A 20,796-nucleotide genomic window follows, 5' to 3' on the forward strand; every position below is an offset into this window, starting at 1 on the left:
TTGATGAAAATGAATACCTCATATCCCCCTGTATATCCCTTATGCATTAGTGTTTTACAATGATTCCAGGGCCAATATGCTATGAATTCATAACATGGCTTTGCTCAAATCTGCAAAAAATCTAGGCTTTATGTAATTCCTGGCAGTCGTAAAAATGCCGCGAGTCGAGGAGGAAATATGGCGGGGCTTGTGCGAGTGGAACATGCTGGACTTGTGTTGGGTCTGGTGATGAATGGCACTTAGAGCTTTTTGCTGTGGACGGCATGTGTTTCATTTGACACAGGCACTTTATCAAACTGACGGGCTCCAGGTTTGTCCAGCAGAAAGAGCGCGTTTCGGAGGCTCGTGCTGTTATAGTCCAGCAGTTGCATGGCTCACTGGACACATTTGTTAAGGTGTAACGAAACTGTTTATTAATTTACGTTTTTGTATTTCAGAAGATTTTTTGGAGGACTTTATTGAGTCGATTTTTAGATGTGTACTTCATTTCGATACTAAAGAATAGGCTTAGGGCGGCAGTGGCTTAGTTGGGAGACTGCTCATCCTCTGATCTGGAGGTTGGCGGTTCGAATCACGCTCCCACAGATGAATACTGCCAGTGCCCGTGTACTTTGGTGTTTGAATGTGTCTGTGAATATTACCATTTACTTGAGACAAAATACAGTTTTCAGTTAGGGATGCATCAATCTTTTTCAGGTCCAATACCAATACTTAGGTTCTAAGGATTTACCGAAAGCTGATGTTAACTGATACGAGTGAAGCAAATGGCACTTATTTCCTTAAAAACAGTTAAATTATTACCCAAGAGATCCAGTTGTGTTATGTAAATGTCATATATTCTTCAAATGACTACTGAACAAGTTTTTATGATTGAAAGTTCAAACATGACACTTTCAGGCCTAAATTAGCCTGTAAATAGTAAATATTAGGCCTTAATTTGACAATGTTTAAATCCAGGCTCCAAACAGTTCTGTTTAGCTGTGCATATGACTGAAAGGTTTTTATTCTGCACTCTTTTAATGATATTCTGTAAAGCACTTTGAATTACTTTTCCTTAAAAAACAATATATGTGTGTGTGCGTGTGCACAGAGTCAAACAGAGTCACCAGTCATATACAGTGGTGACAAGTGGTCATAAGATATAATAAGACACGGGTGTGGGTGTGATGTGTGTGAGACATATGTGAGAGACTTGTATGTGTGCGCTCGTGTGTGTGAAATTTTTCAAGGGGATAAGGTGGGGACAACAGAGGAGAATGCTAGTACTATAATGTTACCTCCTCAAAAACAAACCTGGAGTTGTGTTTTGTTTCATTCGCACATGTATTATTAGTCTGTCAACATCTCCAAAGCTCAAAATGCTCTTTTCCACCTTGTGATATTATGAAGCAGTAGTTCTCAAGTTAGTAGTTACCTTTTACCTTTAATTCAATAGAAATCGGCAATTCCATGTCTGAAATCATCCAAATGATTCTAGTGAAGGTGTATGGAGTTTAAAAACACAGTGGAGCACTTCCTGTATTACCACATGACATCACAAGGTGGAATACAGCCTAAATATGCAGGGTGTGTGTGTTAAACGTGTGTGAATGAAACAAAACAAAACACAACTCCAGGTCTGTTTGTGATGAGGAAACAACATTATAACATTGATTAGAAAATAGAGTAATATGGGCCCTTTCAGTACAAATTTGGCTACACGACTTGTATTTGTAACTGAGTGCATGTTTAGCCCTGTAACTGTAGTCGAGTGTAAGGTTTCAGTACTTTCCACTTGCTCATTTGTTTTGTGTGTGTGTTGCAGAGTCGTCCAGGATAAGTTCTGTGGCATCATCAACATCACCGTGGAAGCGCTGCACGACGTCATGACGGAGGACCCAGACACTGGGACCTATAAAGAGTAAGAGCTTTTCTTTCCATATAAAAAGTCACAGAAGTTTTTATTGGAAAGATTGAGTATAGGTAATAGCTGTAACATGCTCTCCCAGTACTGCTTTAAAATTGCAACACCAATTCACTGCTCCCCCTGGAATATAGCTGCCATAAACAAAGTAGACTTTACACTTAGAGCCCTTTTCACTTTAGTACAATCTGGTTGCCGTTGTAGGATCTGGCAACACAAAGTGAGGAGTTCATTTTACTTTCTGATTGGATAATTAGCTTGAAAACCAAAACGCTAATTGGGTTTGTGCTTAACAGTGTGTGGCAACCTCACAGTTAGCATCAGTTATAGGGCGAATTTGGAGCTGAGTTCTGCATTTGGAATTCTGACCGTGAGTATCATAGCAACGAAAGAGCCAATCAGGAGCGAGGCTGTTGAAGGTAACACCCCTTCTCGCCTGCACCGCTGGTTTAGCTGGGAAGGGGCACTTAGCAACACTGTCAATTAACCCTGTTGCCAACGCTGTTCATTTCTTGATTTACTGACACAGTAGTGAAATAAAAATACCAGGATCATGTAGAGCGGGTTAATATGAACATTTTATGACCAAAATGACGAGTGACGGCAGCAGTTACAGAGAGAGAGGCCACAGTTTTTTAATGTTAAGTGAATTGGAGCCAGAGTCAATAGAGCTGGACATTTACAGACAGGGATTTCAGTTTGTTGTTGTGGTAACAACAAACTTTTGGGCATGAATTGGGCCCAAAACTTTTTTTGCGTGAATTGGGCAGACTCAGCCCAATTCACGCAGTAACTTGTCTTTTTATTAATAATTAATTAATAAATATAAGTTAGCACGCAAATACATGCTACAAACAGTATTAAGCAACAAGAAGCCGTGCATTCTGCAGTAAATTATAATAACATATTAAACTGTTCCTATATGAGTGAATAATCCAGGATCACAGATGCATTAGTAAAAGTATGATTTGATTTGAACAGAGAATCCATAGTACATTTAATGGTAGATTATCGAAAGTAATTATCCCCTTTTTATTGTGAACATAAAAGCGTTGGACTGAGGCTGGTACTTAAACTCATTAACATAATTACCCTGGAGACATTTCATTTGAAACTTAGCCTTTTATTAACTTTTTTCCCCAAACACATTTAAATTATTTTGTAGCATCTAACTACAAATGAACTAACTGTCCAGTCTGTAATTGACATGGATTAAAAAACATGTATATAGCTGACTGTACTCCTCCTGTTACATAACTAACAACATTTCCAAGTTGAAGGTGTGCAGTATTTTGAATCTGTGGTATCCACAGACTGTATATATAAATGGACTTGGCTAACCTGCTAGCCGCCGCATTCCAAACAGGAAGTGATCATGAGCATGTTTCCAGCTGCATCGGCTCCAATTCACTTTACACTGAAAAACCATGGCCCCTGTCTCTGTAACTGCTGCTGTCAGACTCGTCATTTTGTTCTTAAACTGTTCGTATTAAGCCGCTCTACAGGATCCTGGTGTTTTTATTGTGCTTTTGTGTCCGTAAATCAAAATACAAACTTTATTAACAGACAAATCAGGGACCTTTTTTCCCTCGCTAGCGTTAGCAACAGGTTTGGTTTAAACAGCCTCGCTCTGGATTGGCTCTTTGGTTGCTGTGATACTTGCGGTCAGAAGTCCAAATATTGAACTCAGCTCCAAATTGGCCCCTAACTGCTAGCCTCGATGAACTTTATTTGACTGGAGCCGAACGCTGTGGGTGACGTCACACTCACTTAGTCCACTTCTTGATACAGTCTATGGTTGTAACGTACACAGGCCTGGGAACTACTGGATATTGATATTTCATGGTTTATGACTCTCAAGGCAATGGTGGAGGGTGAAGCATTTGGGACTCTCAATTATTTAGAGACTCAAACTGAAGCCTGGGTTGGAAATTCTGCAAATGGATCTGTGTTAGTCCTGGACACATCTGCAGCCTGCCTGCCTTGGTTTAGTCCTGGTTTAGTCCTGGTTTAGTCCTGGTTTAGTCCTGGTTTAGTCCTGGTTTAGTCTCGGTTCAGTCGTGTAGTCCTGGTTTGGTCCCGGTTTAGTCCTGGTTTAGTCCTGGTTCAGTCCTGGTTTAGTCCATGAGAGTAGATCACTCTTTCACTGTGGTTCTCCTCGAGGTTTGGGTTTTTGTGAGTTCCTGTAGGAGGAGGGTCTAAGGACAGGGGGCGCTCTGGAACAGTTCTCCATTTGTTTGTTTTCTGATGGTTAATCTGTCTGTCATTGACCAATGTCTGTTTCACTGTTGATTTTCTAACTTCCTCTTGGTTAAATCCATGATCTTGTTCAGCCCTAAGAGGCGACTGCTGCTGGAATTTTGGGCTTTACAGAAATAAATTGAGTTGAGCTGACTTCACTAAGGGGTTTATTTAAACATATGTAAAGAAACAACTAAGTAATTCACATGTGTTTTTGAGATTGATGTTACGACCCAGCTCGTTTAGGGTCAAGGAAGTAACAAAAACCAGCATGGTAATATGGTAAAGTAAGAAATAATTTAATGAACAGGGTCAAACAAAAGGTGTTTAAACAAAAGAGTAATAAAGGTTAAGTGAGTTAAGGTAAATAAAATGATCGGGCTACTATGAACATTTTAAGACCAAAATGAAGAGCCTGACAGCAGCAGTAATGGAGAGAGGGGTGACATTTTTTCAGTGTAAAGTGAATTGGAGCCAGCAGTTCTCCCATGATCACATACCATTTGGAAGGCGACAGCTAGCGTCTTTTATATAAACGTAACTATGGCTAAGACAAATAAACAGCTACAGAAGTGATTTATTCAAGTCTCTACAGCTCAAATTTGAGTGTATTACAACAAAAATAACAAAAATCTTCCATATTTTGTAAAGAAAAAGCCCTCTCAGTAAGTTTTGAGCCCCAAAAATTATTATTCCAGCTTTCACATATTGAAAGTCTAGTATAGTGTATAATATATATATATATATATATATATATATATATATATATATATATATATATATATATATATATATATATATATATATATATATATATATATATATATACATATATATATATGAGGATAGTAATCATTGTAACAGGCCTATCTTAACCTTAGTGTTGTGACTTTAAATCTCAGATCTCCTACCACCACTCTGTCAGGATGGGGGTGGGGGCTGTGTTGTCCCTCTACGCCGTCCTGTCCCTTTAGGTTGAGCTGCTCTCTCCTCTGAAGATCTGTCGCCTTTCACAGATGCTTGTCCCTCTCTTTTAATGGCCCATGTCATGGAGAGCTGATCTGACGGGTCCGGGCAGCTGCTAACCTCCCTACTGTGCTTCATATCCAAACTAAATATTTATGAGTTCTATCCTCTGTCCTATTCTTGAATGTGACAGTAGAGGATAATGCCATCACACCAGATCTCAGACGCAATATAATACTGTTTTTCATTTGAGTTTTTTGCAATCGGATTTGTTGCGTCCATTACCGCTGTCCGTCCTCTGTGCAACTTCATGTATTTTGGCAGGACAAGCGTCTTACTAGTGACTGAATGACATTGGGATATAGCATAGCCTGTATAAAGAAGTGGACTAAGTGAGTGTGATGTCACCCACAGCGTTCGGCCCCAGTCAAATGAAGCTCATCGAGGGTAGTGGTTATGGGGGCGAAGTTGGAGCCAAATTCTAACTGCGAGTATCATAGCAACCAAAGAGCCAATCCGGAGAGAGGTTAGCTATGTCCATACAGATGTGATTGTATCTGACGTCTAAAACAAGAAAATTAAGTAAACTGTAAAAAAAAAACAAGTCAGCAGCTAGCTAAACAACTGGGACATTGTAGGCTACACTCAGGTTCATTATTCATACAGACTTTGTGATCATACAGGTGAACTGAAATTTCTCTCCTTGAATGAAGTTAATTATTATTGTGGGGTTGAAAACAATCGCTCCACTGACAGCAATGAGACAATAAAAGGCAAAGAAACACATTTTGTCTGTTATTCTGCCCGTATTTCTTTCTCAGTTCCACTCAGTCGGACCGTTGAGAGGCATTTCTCAAATAAAATTATGTCACTGCATAACCTCCATAGACAGTTGTATTATTTTCTCTATATCTTTGAGCTCTATGTCAGACAGGCAGCAAAGTCACTTAACGCAACCGCACCCGGCAACCTCACTGTTAGCGTCACTACTTTCTGTCCAATTTTATCCCTATGAGTTTTTTTGCCGAGTCACGCTAAAATGAATAAATATTTAAAGATGAGGCAGTGGACAGAGAGCTGTGTGTGGATATCACTGACAACAAGTTAAACACTTCACAAATAAAATGAATACTTCACCAGAGACACATCTGAGTGTAGAGATATGTCTGTGTCTCAATGTTAACACTAATACTAATATGAGGCATAATAAATGTTAAAAACCACACCACAAACTGAAGTATTCTACATATAAAAATGGGGTAATCTTTATTTTTAAATCATTTGGATTCCAGTAGGTTGTCTGTCCTCAGTCGTCCAGGTCTGATCCATAGTAAAAACTGAAGTTAAATCTGTGAATTGGTCAGATTGCTGGTGTACACTGCCTTATATCTAACTGAAGGGAGGCGCTAACTACACTGAAACTGTAAACAGCTTTTGTCTCCAGTTTCAGTAAAGGTTGAATGGAGGCTATAAATTTCAGTCGGTTGTTTATTTTAAGTTTTCAGATTTATGAAATAAAAGTACCTGTTGGCTTTTAGACGCACCGAGCGAACTGGCACAGAGCCTATTCCACATAAATAACTGCAGTTCCATTGATAACATTTTATGACAAGAAAAGCTCTGCTGTGGATTATTTCTTTTTCATGCAACAGGTGGAGTTTTAAAGCCTCTAAATGGCACTTCTGGGGTCACAGCCCAAATATGAGCGCTCTGGTACTCGTATCGTTCTCATTGGTAGTATGTTCAGCTCTTCAACATCCTTGTGCCGTACCTGTCCGTGAACACAAGCCTATTCAAAAACATATTGAGCCGGGATGACAAGGACACACAAACTACATATATATTCCCAAAGGTTGTGGTGCATGTAAATGAGCTGATTTGAACAGAGCTGTGAAGTGCCAGAGGGTGAAGTCTTTATATCTGTGTGTGTTCTCTGCCTTTTTATGAAATCGTCCTCCAACTGTGCTCTTTAACACGCTCTTAATATGGGACTGAATGATGCTGTGCTTGCAGCTGCATGCTGATGAGCCACTTGGAGGAACCCAAGCTGAGCGATGATGAGGAGCCGCCAACGGAGCAGGACAAGAGGAAGAAACTGGTGAGATATGAAGCTATACACACAGAACACAGCTGATTTCACACACACACCGCTCCTTGGGCAGTTCAGACAGAGTACGTAGCTTCAGTGGAGTTTGTGAGTCCGTTTTCTTTGCGGTCTTTTATTAATTAGCATGACTACGCTCTAACTCAGCGCCAAATTAACTTGTAAGAAAAGTTTCAAGGGTAGCCATGTTAAGTCTTGTTGATACAACTAAACCTGCAATTTTAATAAAGGTGTAGGCAAGGACATAACACGAACTCTCTCAGACTCACTCCCTCCTCATCTGTCTGAGCACACAGTGCCTTTGGTTCATCAACATGTAAAGTTTTGGACCGGACCGCCCTTTTCCGAGTTGTCTTAACGTAACCCCAGAACCCTATCAAAGATGTTTTGGCAATTAGGAAGACTGAGGAAGGCGTATGTTTCAGCGCTAATTTTAAAGTCCACCCCATATGACCCTTTGCATAAACTGTGTAAGTGGACTGATAAAGGTAATGTCCCTTCTTGTCCGCACTGCTGGTTTAGCAAGGAGCAACGCTGTTAATCAAACCTGTTGCTCACGCTAGCGGGAGCGACCTTGGGGAAAGAAGGTGCCTGATTTGTCTGTTATTAATGTTCATATCTTGATTTATGGATACAATAGTGAAATAAAAACTCCAGGATCACGTAAAGTGTGTTAATATGAACATTTTAAGACCAAAACGACGAGTCTGACAGCAGCAGTTACAGAGAGAGGGGCCACAGTTTTCCAAGAGAAGTTGAATTGGAGCCAAAATTGGAGTTGATGGAGCCGGAAGAGCGCCCATTCTCATTTCCTATCTGGAACACGACGGCTAGCGGTTTAGCTATGCCCATTTATATACAGTCCATGTTCCTTCCTTATTGACAAACCCTATTGGGATGATCGATTGAGGGATATGAGAACTAAATGTAATCGTTACTAAGACCAATGTGAACCTCGGTGACCTTTACTGAGATTCCATTTAAAGGAGGTTAAGCCTTTTTCTTCCTTGAATTTACAGTTAGTATGAGTTTGCTATGGAGCGTTCTTTACAACAGCACCTCAATGTTTTCCACTGGTATTAGTCTGTCGACATCTCCAAAGCTCAAAATGCTCTGTTCCACCTCGTGATGTCATGATGCGGTAGTTTTAAAGTTAACAGCTACATTTTACCATCAGATCAGTAGATATTGGAATATCCAGGTCAAAGCCAAAGCTTGAACTTGAAAACTTCAGTCAGGATGTTACCCCGAACATGGTAAAAAATAACCCCTCAAATCATATGAAAAGTACTTTTTTTTTTTCAGTATACCGTAAATTTCGGACTATAAGCCGCGACTTTTTCCCCACGCTTTGAACCCTGCGGCCTATACAGCAGTGCGGCTTATTTATAGAATTTTACTGGATAACGGCCACCGGGGGGCGCTCTCTAGCTGTAAACGTAAAAGTGAGACAGACGTGGGGAAAGATTCTGCTCTGAAGAATTCACTAGTTTTGATTTTGAACGATCATTTTGCGCATCATGAAATGGATATGATGCAGTTTTTAAGATAAAGAAGGAAATAGAGCAGGGGTCGGCTTTTAACACGCAAAGAGCCATTTGGACCCACTTTCCACGTAAAATAAAACACTGGGAGCCGCAAATACTTTTTGACATCTAAAATGAAGATAACACTGTGTATAATAATAATAATGTAACGGAATAATGTAGGTTTTATTTTCACGGACAAGCCTTCTACACGTGGCAGATAAATATGGCAAAAATAACTTAAGTGCATAAAAAAATACAACTCACCAAACCGCTGCATCAGTGTGAGCTCTGCGCTGATTATGTGATTATGTCTACTCTGCTCCGCAGTTTCTTTAAAAAAAAACAAAAAAACTCCAAAGGCGTATCGTTTAATCCCAGGTTCTTATTCTCCATGTGCCAAAGCAGTTTTGAAGGTTTCATTGCCTCACTTGCTTTTCCCACATATTAACCTAGAGCGGACTCTGCGCGTGAGAGTCACCTGTAGCGACAAACCCAGATTTTAAGTAGGTATTGTCTGTTAAATTTATCTTTCTTTTTCTTGGAGGTCGTAGTCTCCTCTTCTGGCTCCTCAGTTGTCCTTTTCTCCTTTGTTAAAAGCTCTCCAAAGACTTTTGTTTTGGCTCATTTTCACTCACTTGTGGCTCTACTTTTGGGCGACATGTCTGATGTGTTATATGTGATACGTCATCGCGGAGACAAGACCAGACAATATACTTGCTACTACATTAAATAGATTTCTGTGGCGATTTCCAGCAGGATTTTCATGATACATCTACGGACGAGCTTATTAGTGTGTCATTAGGGACGGGCGAAAGTTGCTCCTGACCCCTGTGCGCACAGCGTCTGAAAATCAGGGCTCTTTACGCAGGACAGTGAGCTGTGTCAGTGTCTGTGTGACGTGAGACGTGAGACGTGAGACGTGTTTGTTTTGAACATTGTTCCGTGAGTGTGACGCTTATTTTGAGCAACGAAAAATAAGAAAATATAATTTTATTTTAAGATCATAATGATCTTCCAATTTAAACTACAACAAAAAAGAGCTAACACAAATAAAATACACTTTAATTAAATACTTAAAATTTATTTTCCCAAGCCACGCAGAGCCGCAGTATAAGGCTGAAAGAGGCGCATACGGCTCCGGAGCCGCGGATTGCCGACCCCTGAAATAAAGTGAAGTGAGTGAGTGTACAGATGTTAGTCCACACCAATGTTCCCTCTAATTTTTCACGAGTCTGAGCAAACACACAAATTCCCTGAGCGGTCCCATGGACCACTGTGAGCGACATCAGACGTGCGCACTGTGGTCATGCTGCATCGCATCCATCCAAGTTAAATGGTTTATTAAAAGAATCAAATTACCACATTTACATTTCTGTTATAACACTTTTAATGAAGTGCTTTAGCCACTTATACAATGAAAATGACAAAAATCTTGCTCATGAACTGTGTAGTATGTTAATGCTATTGGAACTATAAATATTTTATTTTAACTATGGCAAAACATGAACTTCCAACCAAATCAAGCCAACTGTAAACTCCAATATTGAAAACACACTTAACATTTTTATGATAAAGCTCTGACTTGTATTATGAGTATAAGCCATTGTGTGAAGCTTTTGCTGTGACTGAGTGAGATTGTCCTACTGTGGTCTGGGACACAGTCCGTTAACTCTTTTTCAGTATATGACATGATCATTTGATTTTTACAACTCATGAACTAGTGACAGTATCAATGACCAATACACACTGAGAGGAATCTGTATCTGTACAGCTGCTCTATTACTGTACATTTACATAACATATCAAAACACAATATATAATGTGTATTTGTATATAAAATATATTCAAAACAAGTGGTATGGGTCAAAATAAATATATATTTACAAACCACACACTTAAAAATGTAAACAAACACACACTGCAAACTAAAAATACACTGTACATGTGACAGTGTGACAGTCATTCTGTGACAGTGGCTCAGTGGTTAGAGGTTGGAGGATCGAGTCCCACTCGGACCAACTTCTGTCATTGTGTCCTTAGTTCTGTCATTGTGTTGGGAGGGGGTGTAATCATTTGCTAATGCTAATTATTACACATAATACACATTTGACCCACAATTAAGTCAATAGCAGAATAAACCACGCTTACTGATCAGGAACAGCATCCAGTCCATCAAATCGTAAGGTCCTCTACTCCTGAGTCCACCATGAGATCTTCACTCGGTTCCACGAACCGCTCCGGGTCCGAGATGTTAGTTTAACTTGTACAAACATCCACAGTGTCCTCGGTCGCGTACTTCCTTTGTTTTGTCCATTTCGTCATGTTTAAAACGCAAAACTGCTGCAAAATAGTGCGTGAAATTACGCAATTACGTGCAGCTCTTTGCCCGAGGGCGAGCCGTCGGAACGTTAAGGGGTTAAACAGCACTTAGCATCATTAGCGAGTTTTCAGTCCACATCGGCCACATTGGCTAAAACACTGGTAGCGGCGCATGAGGACGCCTGTCAATGACGTGGATAAGCTGCGCAAATACGTATGTGAATCACATAATTGTCTGGAGCAGCTCGTCCCCGGTCACACTCACTGACTCACATTGAAAAATAGCGCAGAATGAATTGTTGTGTGTTTATTTTATTTTCAACTCCGGTTCGATTTTTTTGTGCGCAGCGCAGATTTTCTGTGCGCGGAGACCATGTCAGCAGTGCGCAATTGCGCACGCGCGCAGCTTAGAGGGAACAGTGGTCCACACTATGTGATAAATATACACACAGACACATCAGACACACACAATGCATGTGTGAGTGCATGCACAAAGACACACACACACACCAAACAGTACTAGAGTGTGTTTTCTCTCTACCAGTGCAGCTGTGATGTGTGCAGTCGCCTTGAGACGGTTTGGAGCAAACATGCCTCTTATCGACCTGTGCTCGACTACAAAACTAAACTTCATCTGAACCGTTTTCTGTTAAGATGTTACTACTTTAGCTTAAGGCCTGTCTGTCAGTACGTTCTTGGCTCTCGGCTAGGGTAGAATGCTGATTGGATTTTCATTTACCCTCTCAACACGGCCGGGGCTGTAGAGAGGTGCAGAAACAAGAGCAGAAATCAAAATGTTCACTTTCATGGTAAAGACTAGCCACAGGTTACTCAAAAAATCATTAAACTGCAGCCTGGGTATGTGGTTTACACTGTATAAAGTCAATATCTACAACTTCAAACTACAAACACATTCAGGCCTGACTATGTCTCTCCTAACCACTCATAAACAAAACAAAAATAAGACATACAAGTCCTAAACCCAAAATAAAAGCAACAAACATGTTACAAAATTATGACATGTTAACATCAGAAAACACAAAATAAAATAATTAAGAAGACCTTTGAAATACACTCCAAAAAATAAAAATTCACATTAATTAGTCTGGCCGACACTGTTGTATTCTTGCATGTCACCACTAGATGCTGTCTGTGTTACTGCTGTCTGATAGTGTGCCAGCTTTGGCCTGACAGAAGATGTTTTATTGTGATCGGGTTCGCCTCACCACAGATCTGTCCTGTCGTTCATTCTGGTGGCATTACCTGCTCGTTTCCATGAAGGTAGAGAAGTTAAATACCAAACTGCGGAGCATTTCAGCCACACAATGACCTCTTTACAGGGACAAGCACATGACATGGCAGCTTCTATTCTTTACTCGGAGACACATGTTTTAAAGTGACCCACTATAGAAAGACTTGTCTGTATTTGCATTAAACATGATGGCAGTGCATTATGCATGAGGGAGTATAGGAGTGTCATTATCACGATGTAGGTGACGGTTTGTGGTAGTGTTCCCGGCAGCGTTCCCGGCCTGAATGCGTGCTTTTCCGGGGTACAGTGAATGTGTGGAAGTCCGCGGAGCGTCTGCTGATCCAGGCCACTTATCACCTCAGCCCAGACTCTAGCTGTTTCCTCCAGGGAATAAAAGGAAAGAAACTCCAAGTTGCAACTCTCTGTCCTTAATGCACCGGGCGTGTGTGTGTGTGTGTGTTTGTGTGCGTGCCTCGAGATGTGGATTGGAGGTGGAACTTAATAAGACCCCAATGACCTTCACAAACATAAACAGGTCCATGTTTGAGCTCTGGATTTGGGCTGAATGAGCTGTCAGTCATAAATGGTGTTTTGGAGATGTGCAAAATGGATGAATATTGGTTATATAAAGTGTAGTAAACTAAAAATCTCCCAGAACATATCTGATTAGAAATAAAAAATGGAGCAAACATCATTTAAAGACATGAGTTTTAGCACATTTCAGTTGTAGTGCTAACGTATCTTCTGATTATCATTCGAGATACTTTAAAATAATTCAGATTTGAGCATTTTCAATTAATATCACCCACCCCTCATGTATAGATGCCATACACACATACTAGAACTTGATTATGTCACATTTTGTTATAATTATATGCAATTCGATATATCTTACTTCATATATTTGATGAATGAATGAGGCCCCGGGGAAGATCCAGGACACGCTCGAGGGACTGTCTCTCGGTTGGCCTGGGAACTCCTTGGGGTCCCACCAGAAGAGCTGGAGGAAGTGTCTGGGGTGAGGGAAGTCTGAGAGTCCGTGCTTAGTCTGCTGCCCCTGTGACTCGGCCCCGGGTGGATGGATGGAACAATGAATGAGACGGTGTGTCCAAAGTTTTGACTGGTGAATATTGTTCCCTGCCTCACCCTGTCACAAAAACGATAAAGTGCGATATTTCGCTGAAGTAAAGTAGACGGTAAAAGATCATATTGAAACCAAACCATAAAGCAGGTATATCCCCCCAAAAAACGATTCTACAGCTCAAATTTCATCATGATACAGAAAAATAACCAAAATTTTCCAGTTGTGCAAAGAAAAAGTCCATCTTTCATGTGTTGAACGATGAATCTGTATAGTCATTATGGTGACCGGCCTACTGGTCTACACACTGGTAACTGGTCACGTTTTTATATAGCGCCGCTTTTCCACATCAAGGAACCACTCACCCATTCGCACACACATTCATACACCAGTGTATGCAGACACTTGGCGAGGTGGGTTAAGAGTCTTGTCAAGAGCGAGAATCAAACCACCAACCTTCGGATCAGTGGACAAACACTGTCATCCACACCTGACCTTATGAGGTAATCAAGTCCTAGTACATGTATTGAACCCATATGTAAGGTGAGGGGGATATTGATTGATAAGGCTCAAATTAAAACAATTTTTAAATATGCTAAATGATTATCAGAAGATATGTTGGTACTACAACTGAAAATGAAGTTATTTTTATTTTTTAATTTCTAATCTGATATTTTTTTTAATGAGATTTTCATTTTATTATACCCTATATACTCAATAATCCAAACTTTGGACTGGTAGTGTAACTCTATGGGAGACTCACTGTTATGGAAAGAAAACTCATAATCCGCAAACACTGAACCAGAGTATTTTTTGCTAGAGCTTATGTCCACAAACTTGTACTCCCAAACTTGTATTATTAAACCAATGGCTCAAAATCCTTTGGACTGACAAAGCCTGTGCCTTTGGGTTTGAGTAATTCCACCTATTTTCATTCTCAATTACTATAATCAAGTATAAACCCCAAACAAATCAGCTTTTGTTCACACGACTGGTTTCACTGCAGAGATAAACAAAAGAAAGATGGAGGGATGTTTCTGTTGAACTTTGTACCAGATATGTACCAAATATGGAAATCAGCTTTAAATTCACCCCATAACTGCTAGCCTCGATGAGCTTCGTTTAACTGGAACCGAACGCTAAGGGTGACGCCCACTTCTTTAACATTCTATGGTTGTAACGAGAGGGTTATGTTGGTTGGTTAAATACACAGCAAATCTATAAATATTTTGCAAATTGAAGTAAATTGAAGTAAAGTTTTCCAGGTCTATGTAGTGAACGGGGTGTTAGGAGCTAGGAGGGACATTCAGACACAGCCTATACACAGCCTTTACTGAAAAATCCACAGCTTCTTTACTCGTCTCTGTCCAATCCTAAGATGGATGGATGGATGTTTCTACTGAACTTTGTACCAGAGCAGTTAGACAGTTAAATGCAAATGCGATCACAGAAAACTGACCTGCGCTCCAGCTCAATTATAAACCATAGCAGTTTGAAATGTCGTAATGTCATTTGAACGCAACCTGTCTGAGAAAATGTGTCAGTCTGCAGTCTCTGACATTTAGAAACTCGGCACACGATATCCCATGAAGCCGTGCTTCCAGTCGCTGAATGAGTTCGTACATATCATAGAGTGTATAAAGAAGCTCTAACCAGTCGGCGCTTGAGCTTATCTAGAGCGGACAATTAAAAGCGTTTTTTTAAGACAACTGACGGATTTTGAGCTGAGAAAAAGTTTATGATCTGAAAATAGGTAAAAATTGCTACAAAATTGGAGCTTTGTGAACATGAGCAGTTTGTGATTACATTAGAGAAAAATCGTTTCTGGGAAGTAGGGATTTTTTCGTTGTAGTACCAATGAGTGGCCACTAATCCAACTCAGCAAAACCCTATCCAGTCGTTTTAACAGACCCGTGGCTTCATTACGTACGAGTTTGTTCTATCGTCACCAGCTGCTTTTGTGCGCACATTCTGTTATTATTGTTGTTCCAAACCACTCTGTCTCACGATCTGGGAACAGTCTGTCAAATACCATTTCGTGAGAAGCTCCTCGCGCGCTCTCAGGACAGAAAAATGTCACCTCTCTCGGGATGGAGGGGAGTGGTGCCAAATAGATATGGACTCTCTCGTCGCCAACAGTATGCTTCAAATATCTCCTAAAATGGGACTTGTGACTTCTGGTCAGATGTACAAATGTTATGCTGATGTTTCATTTGTCACGGGATTTTTTTGCAACGCTGTAAAGTTCAGTGCTCATTCAGTTCAACTCGTGACGCCAGCTAAACTCAGGGGAAATTTAAAGTTTGAGTTTTGTCCTTCTGAGGCTTTGGTAGTTTCTTTACATAAAGTGTATCTTGATAGTTTCGTGTTGAGCAGAGGTTGTAGTCCACGCTGAGTCATAAATATTACATTTTGTTTTGGATATAACTTGTAAGAAAGCAAGGTTTCCTATTGTTTTTCCATTCCTGTCACTTTTAAGTTATTTTTTGGAAATAATTTTACTTTGTGAGTCAGTGGCTTCTTCTGATATGTAGAGTTAAAATCTAAAATCTTCAATAAGACTCCTAACCCACTTTTCTTACTTGGACTAGTTGTAACCATAGACTGTATATATATATTGACGGCGCTAACCTGCTAGCCGCAGTGTTCCAAATAGAAAGTGAGCATGGGCGTCGACTTTATATTGAAAAACTGTGGCCTTTCTCTCTAACTGCTGTGGTCAGACTCGTCATTTTGTTCTTAAAATGTTTGTATTAACCCGCTCTACATGATCCTGGAGTTTTCATTTAGCTATTTTGTCCATGAATCAAGTTATGCCGTAAATAACAGACAAATCAACTGGCTTCTTTCCCCGAGGTTGCTCCTGCTAGAGTTAGTAACAGGTTTGATTGACAGCGTTGCTAAGTGCCCACTGCCTGCTAAACCAGCGGTGCGGGCGGGAAGGGGCATTACTTTCAACAGCCTCGCTCTGGATTGGCTCTTTGGTTGCTATGATACTCGCAGTCAGAATTCCACATGTGGAACTCTGCTTCAAATTGGCCTCTATAACTGCAGCCTCAATGAGCTTCATTTGGCTGGAGCCGAACACTCACTTAGTCCATTTCTTTATACAGTCTATGGTTGTAACGAGAGGATTTGTTGGTCCAAAAACATGGCAAATCTATAAATATTGCTATAAATATTTTGCAAGTTCCACAAATTGAAGTCAGTTTGTAGTAAAGTAAGTAAAGTTTTCCAGATATAACTATATGCACTATAGAGTTTACTAAAGAGTGCAAGTCTGTGTAGTGAACGGGGGGTCAGGAGCTAGGGGGAGACATTCAGACACAGCCTATATGCAGTCTTCACACTAACTGAAAAATCAGCAGCTCCTTTACTTTCTTCTGTCCAATCCCTCCTGTATTAGATCATATCCAGTGTTTGTTGTTTCGCTCCCCTGGTGTAGACACATTTCGTCTCCTGTTCCGAGCCTCCTCTCTCATTTGGACTCATCTTTTCCACATGCGGTTTGTTTATTTAGCTTCCCTTCTCCGTCCTCATCTTACCCTGCATAGTCACATCCCCGGCGCTACGGTACCCTGCAGGTCACATTTCAATGATTGCTTTTTTTTTTTCCTCCAATATTAAAACTTGCGCTTGTTACAACTGGTGTATATAAATATATATATGAACAGGCAGGATACAGCACTAATTAAGCTGGCTCATTACTCACTGTTAGCTTTTTATACACTGGAGAAGTGATTCATTTGGTACAGTAAAAAAATGCTTGGCTCCGTGTTGAGACAAAAAGAACTGTTCTTGTAAAGGTTGCTGGTTCAAGCTCTGCTACCTGTTCTGCGTGCTATGTGCCCTTGTGCAAGACACTTTGTCCATTTTATTACCTTGTCTATATGAATATGTCAGTCAGTAACTTCCAGAGCAGATGTGTCTAGACAACTTGGAAATGGATCAAAGAAAAATGTCCTGAAGCACGTTGGGGAGAAGAGGGAGAGAAGTGTCTTGCCCAAGGACACAATGACAGTATTCATCTGTGGGAGCTGGCCAGACTTTGGGTCAGTGGATCTGACTGCTCTATCAATGATGTTTCTGTCGAGAGCGGGAATCTAGAGACCAGCTTTTCTTCAGAGAAAACATAAGTGTCTGTCTTTAACTCTATTGTGCCGATGCTATCGCCACCGATCGACTCACAGTTGCGGACTTTCCATTACCTTAACTCTGCAACCAATTGTGCTTCATGTAAAATCAAACAGCATCTCAAAGCAGAGGCATGAGGCTCTTTAAATATGTTACTGTCATTACGGTAATGTGCTCACGTTGTCTCTCGAAGATGACCAATCAGAGTGCAGGTGCTGCCGGGATTCTGCCAGTCAGTTATTCGATGCATCAAAGGAAAAATAAGGATGGATATGTAAAATAGAGGTAGTTGTGTGAAAAAAGGCAAAAGTACATGCTAATACTTCCTTTAACATGATTTTTATGGCTACAAAAAGAGAAAAAAAAGGCTAGGCAAGCTATAGTGGTCTATAATGTGCTCAGTCCTTAGAGCCTCATGCCTCTGCTTTGAGATGCCGTTTGAATTTACATGAGAGCACAATTGGTTGCGGAGTTACGGTAATGAAAAGTCCACAAACGCGAGTCTATCAGCGGCAATAGCATCTGACGCTACAGGGTTAAAGGTGCTATATTACCCAAAATTGACTCTTGTGAGCTTTAATCCATGTTATAATGCTGTTACCTCCTCAAAAACAAACCTGGAGTTGTGTTTTGTTTCATTCACACATGTTTGAGTAACACTTTATTATATGTCTGTCTACATCTCCAAAGCTCAACAGCTACCTTGTGTTGAGTGTTTTCTGTTTGAGAGAAGAACTCAGCCTAAATATGCAGGGTTTGTGTGTTAAACATGTGAATGAAACAAAACACAACTCCAGGTCTGTTTGTGACGAGGAAACAACATTATAACAGAGATCAGAGAATAGTGTAATACAGGCCCTTTAACAGTAGCAGTGAATATGTTCTGGCCTATATCCCTGTTTTGCCCATTCTCTTCATACAATCTAATAATGTTTTTACTGTTGCAAGACTTGGCTCAGACTTGACGACTCTTATCTGAAAAAAACATGGTAGATTTACAGTTGACCCAGTACAGTCGTGTCTTTCTCTCGCTTTGCCCTGGAACAAGAATCTCACCAGATTATCTCAGACGAACACATTTTAGTTTGTTTCAGCGTGAAGTAAACTTTTTGTTGAACCGGAGCGAGTGCGTTACTTTTCCCTCTATTGGTTATTTCTCTGTCTGGTGCAAGACTTGCTCCGTTGTGCACTTGTTGTCGGGGCGATTAGCTAAAACAGTTTCAGTGTGTTGCATATGTCGTCATTACCATTTCAATAATGCATCAAATCAAATTGTGCTTCAGGCTTCGTGAATTGGCTCAATCTCTCATCAAACTGTACTCTAGTTCTGTTTTTATGTTAGTTTGAACACTTCTTTGGCTCAGAGATTATTTTTACTACTGATAATCTGGTGTCATTTAGAGCTCAAAAGTTCAACAGGAAGCGACAGTGGCTCAGTTGGTAGAGTTTTTGTCCACTGAAATGAAAGTTAGCGTTCAAATCCCCCTCACGACATGAACATCATAGGTTGAGCGGTCAGATCCACTGACCCACAAGTTGGCGGTGCGATTCCAGCTCCCACAGATGAACGCTGCTGTCGTGTCCTTGGGCAAAACACTTAGACACACTTTAACACACATGCTATTTCCTGATCTATGTTCTAATGTTGTTTCCTCATCACAAACAGACCTGCAGTTGTGTTTTGTTTCATTCACACATGTTTAACACACAAACCTGCATATTTAGGCTGAGTTCTTCTCGCTAATAGAAAACACTCTGTTCCACCTTGTGATGTCATGTGGTAATACAGGACGTGCTCCGCTAGGTTTTTAAGCTTTATACATTTTCACTAGAATCATTTGGATTGTTTCAGCCCTGACATTTCCAATCCCTTCTGAACTAAATGTAAAAGGAGCTTTTACCTTGAAAACTACCACTTCATTTTGAGCTTTGGAAATGTAGACAGACTAATATTAAAGGGTTACTAAAAAATGTGTGAATGAAACAAAACACAATGTCAGGCATGTTTTGAGGAGGTAACAACGTTCTAACATGACTGAAAGCTCACAAGAGTCCAGTTTGTGTAATATAGGACATTTAACCCACCCTGTGTCTGTGTACATTGGTGTGTGTGTGGGTGTGTGTGAGTGAATGGGTGAATGGGTGAGCGGTTCCTTGATGCGCTTTGAGTGACTTGAAGATGGAAAAGCACTACATAAAAACCTGGCCATTTACCATTTGTTTGACTGATTTTAAATTGGGTAAATAATTTGAACTTTTAAACAATAAAAGAACATTTAGTGTGCACATGTTCATGAAGTCCAGATTTCAGACACTTTTCTAACACACCTTCCATTGTTCTAATGTGTGAATCTAATTTTATCAAGTTAATTTTGCCTTGTGTAGCTCCTTGAAGACTTGAAACTTTTAATTGGCTTTTTTCCAGCTGGCACATGGCAAAACTACCCAAAAACATTCACTTATTTGGTGAATCAGGCTTTGTATTTCAATATGATTTGACTTTCTATTTTCCTACTGTGAGGAAAAAAAAAACAGGCTAATTATGCAACACTATTCCACATGTAATCAGCAAACCGTCTTGAATCCAAAATGGCTACCACTTTATAGCTGAATGAAACAATATTCTCTCCGTGCCTGCAGCGTCTGGGTTTGGTCTGGGATTTGTTGAGGGCCTGTGACTTTCATCTTGGCGTTCCACACGACTACACTCTGAAAACTGCCCCCGTGTTCGGGCTGTGTACATAATGCATCATTTGATTCTTGAGTTCCATTGTACAAGGCCGGTGCCATCAAACAACAAGACGGATCGGACACATCAAAGCCCATCTCCTCGGGGTCGTAATGACAGGGGCTGGATCCTCCCCGCTGCTGCCGCCACTATACACAAGAGGCTATTTACTTCAGCGCTTTGTTTTTGACTATCAGCCAACCACCGACAGACAGCACTCCAAAGATACTTTTTATTGACTCCAGTGTTGTGCTGCGGGCTTTGGCTTTTGATAAAGAAAGTTACATAGGCTCAGACGCTCCAGACTAAATAAGATGAATGTGACCTTAATGTGACTTTCATCTCCTTGTTAGCATAAAGTTTGTTAGCGTTTTGTTACATACATCTCAATTATTTATTGTGTCTCAGTTGTTAATCTACAGCACTGGCTTTTCTGACAATACTAATTGCTTGGATTCTCTATGCAATCTGCTAAATGACAGCAAAATGGACTCTTGTGAGCTTTAAGTCATGTTACCTCAACAAAAACATACGCAGAG

General features: G+C 40.4%; 1 protein-coding gene across 1 annotated transcript in view; it reads left to right on the top strand.

The window, feature by feature from the left end:
• Positions 1–20,796, top strand: part of ipo11 (importin 11) — a 239,648-nt gene that overhangs the window by 177,200 nt on the left and 41,652 nt on the right. Inside the window, exons 28-29 of the mRNA XM_033973089.2 lie at positions 1,805–1,900; positions 7,124–7,208. Coding sequence (XP_033828980.1) covers positions 1,805–1,900; positions 7,124–7,208 — 181 coding nt within the window. The remainder of the gene's footprint in view (positions 1–1,804; positions 1,901–7,123; positions 7,209–20,796) is intronic.

This window comes from Periophthalmus magnuspinnatus, chromosome 9 (genome assembly GCF_009829125.3).
Source record: "Periophthalmus magnuspinnatus isolate fPerMag1 chromosome 9, fPerMag1.2.pri, whole genome shotgun sequence".
Taxonomy (NCBI): Eukaryota; Metazoa; Chordata; class Actinopteri; order Gobiiformes; family Gobiidae; genus Periophthalmus; species Periophthalmus magnuspinnatus.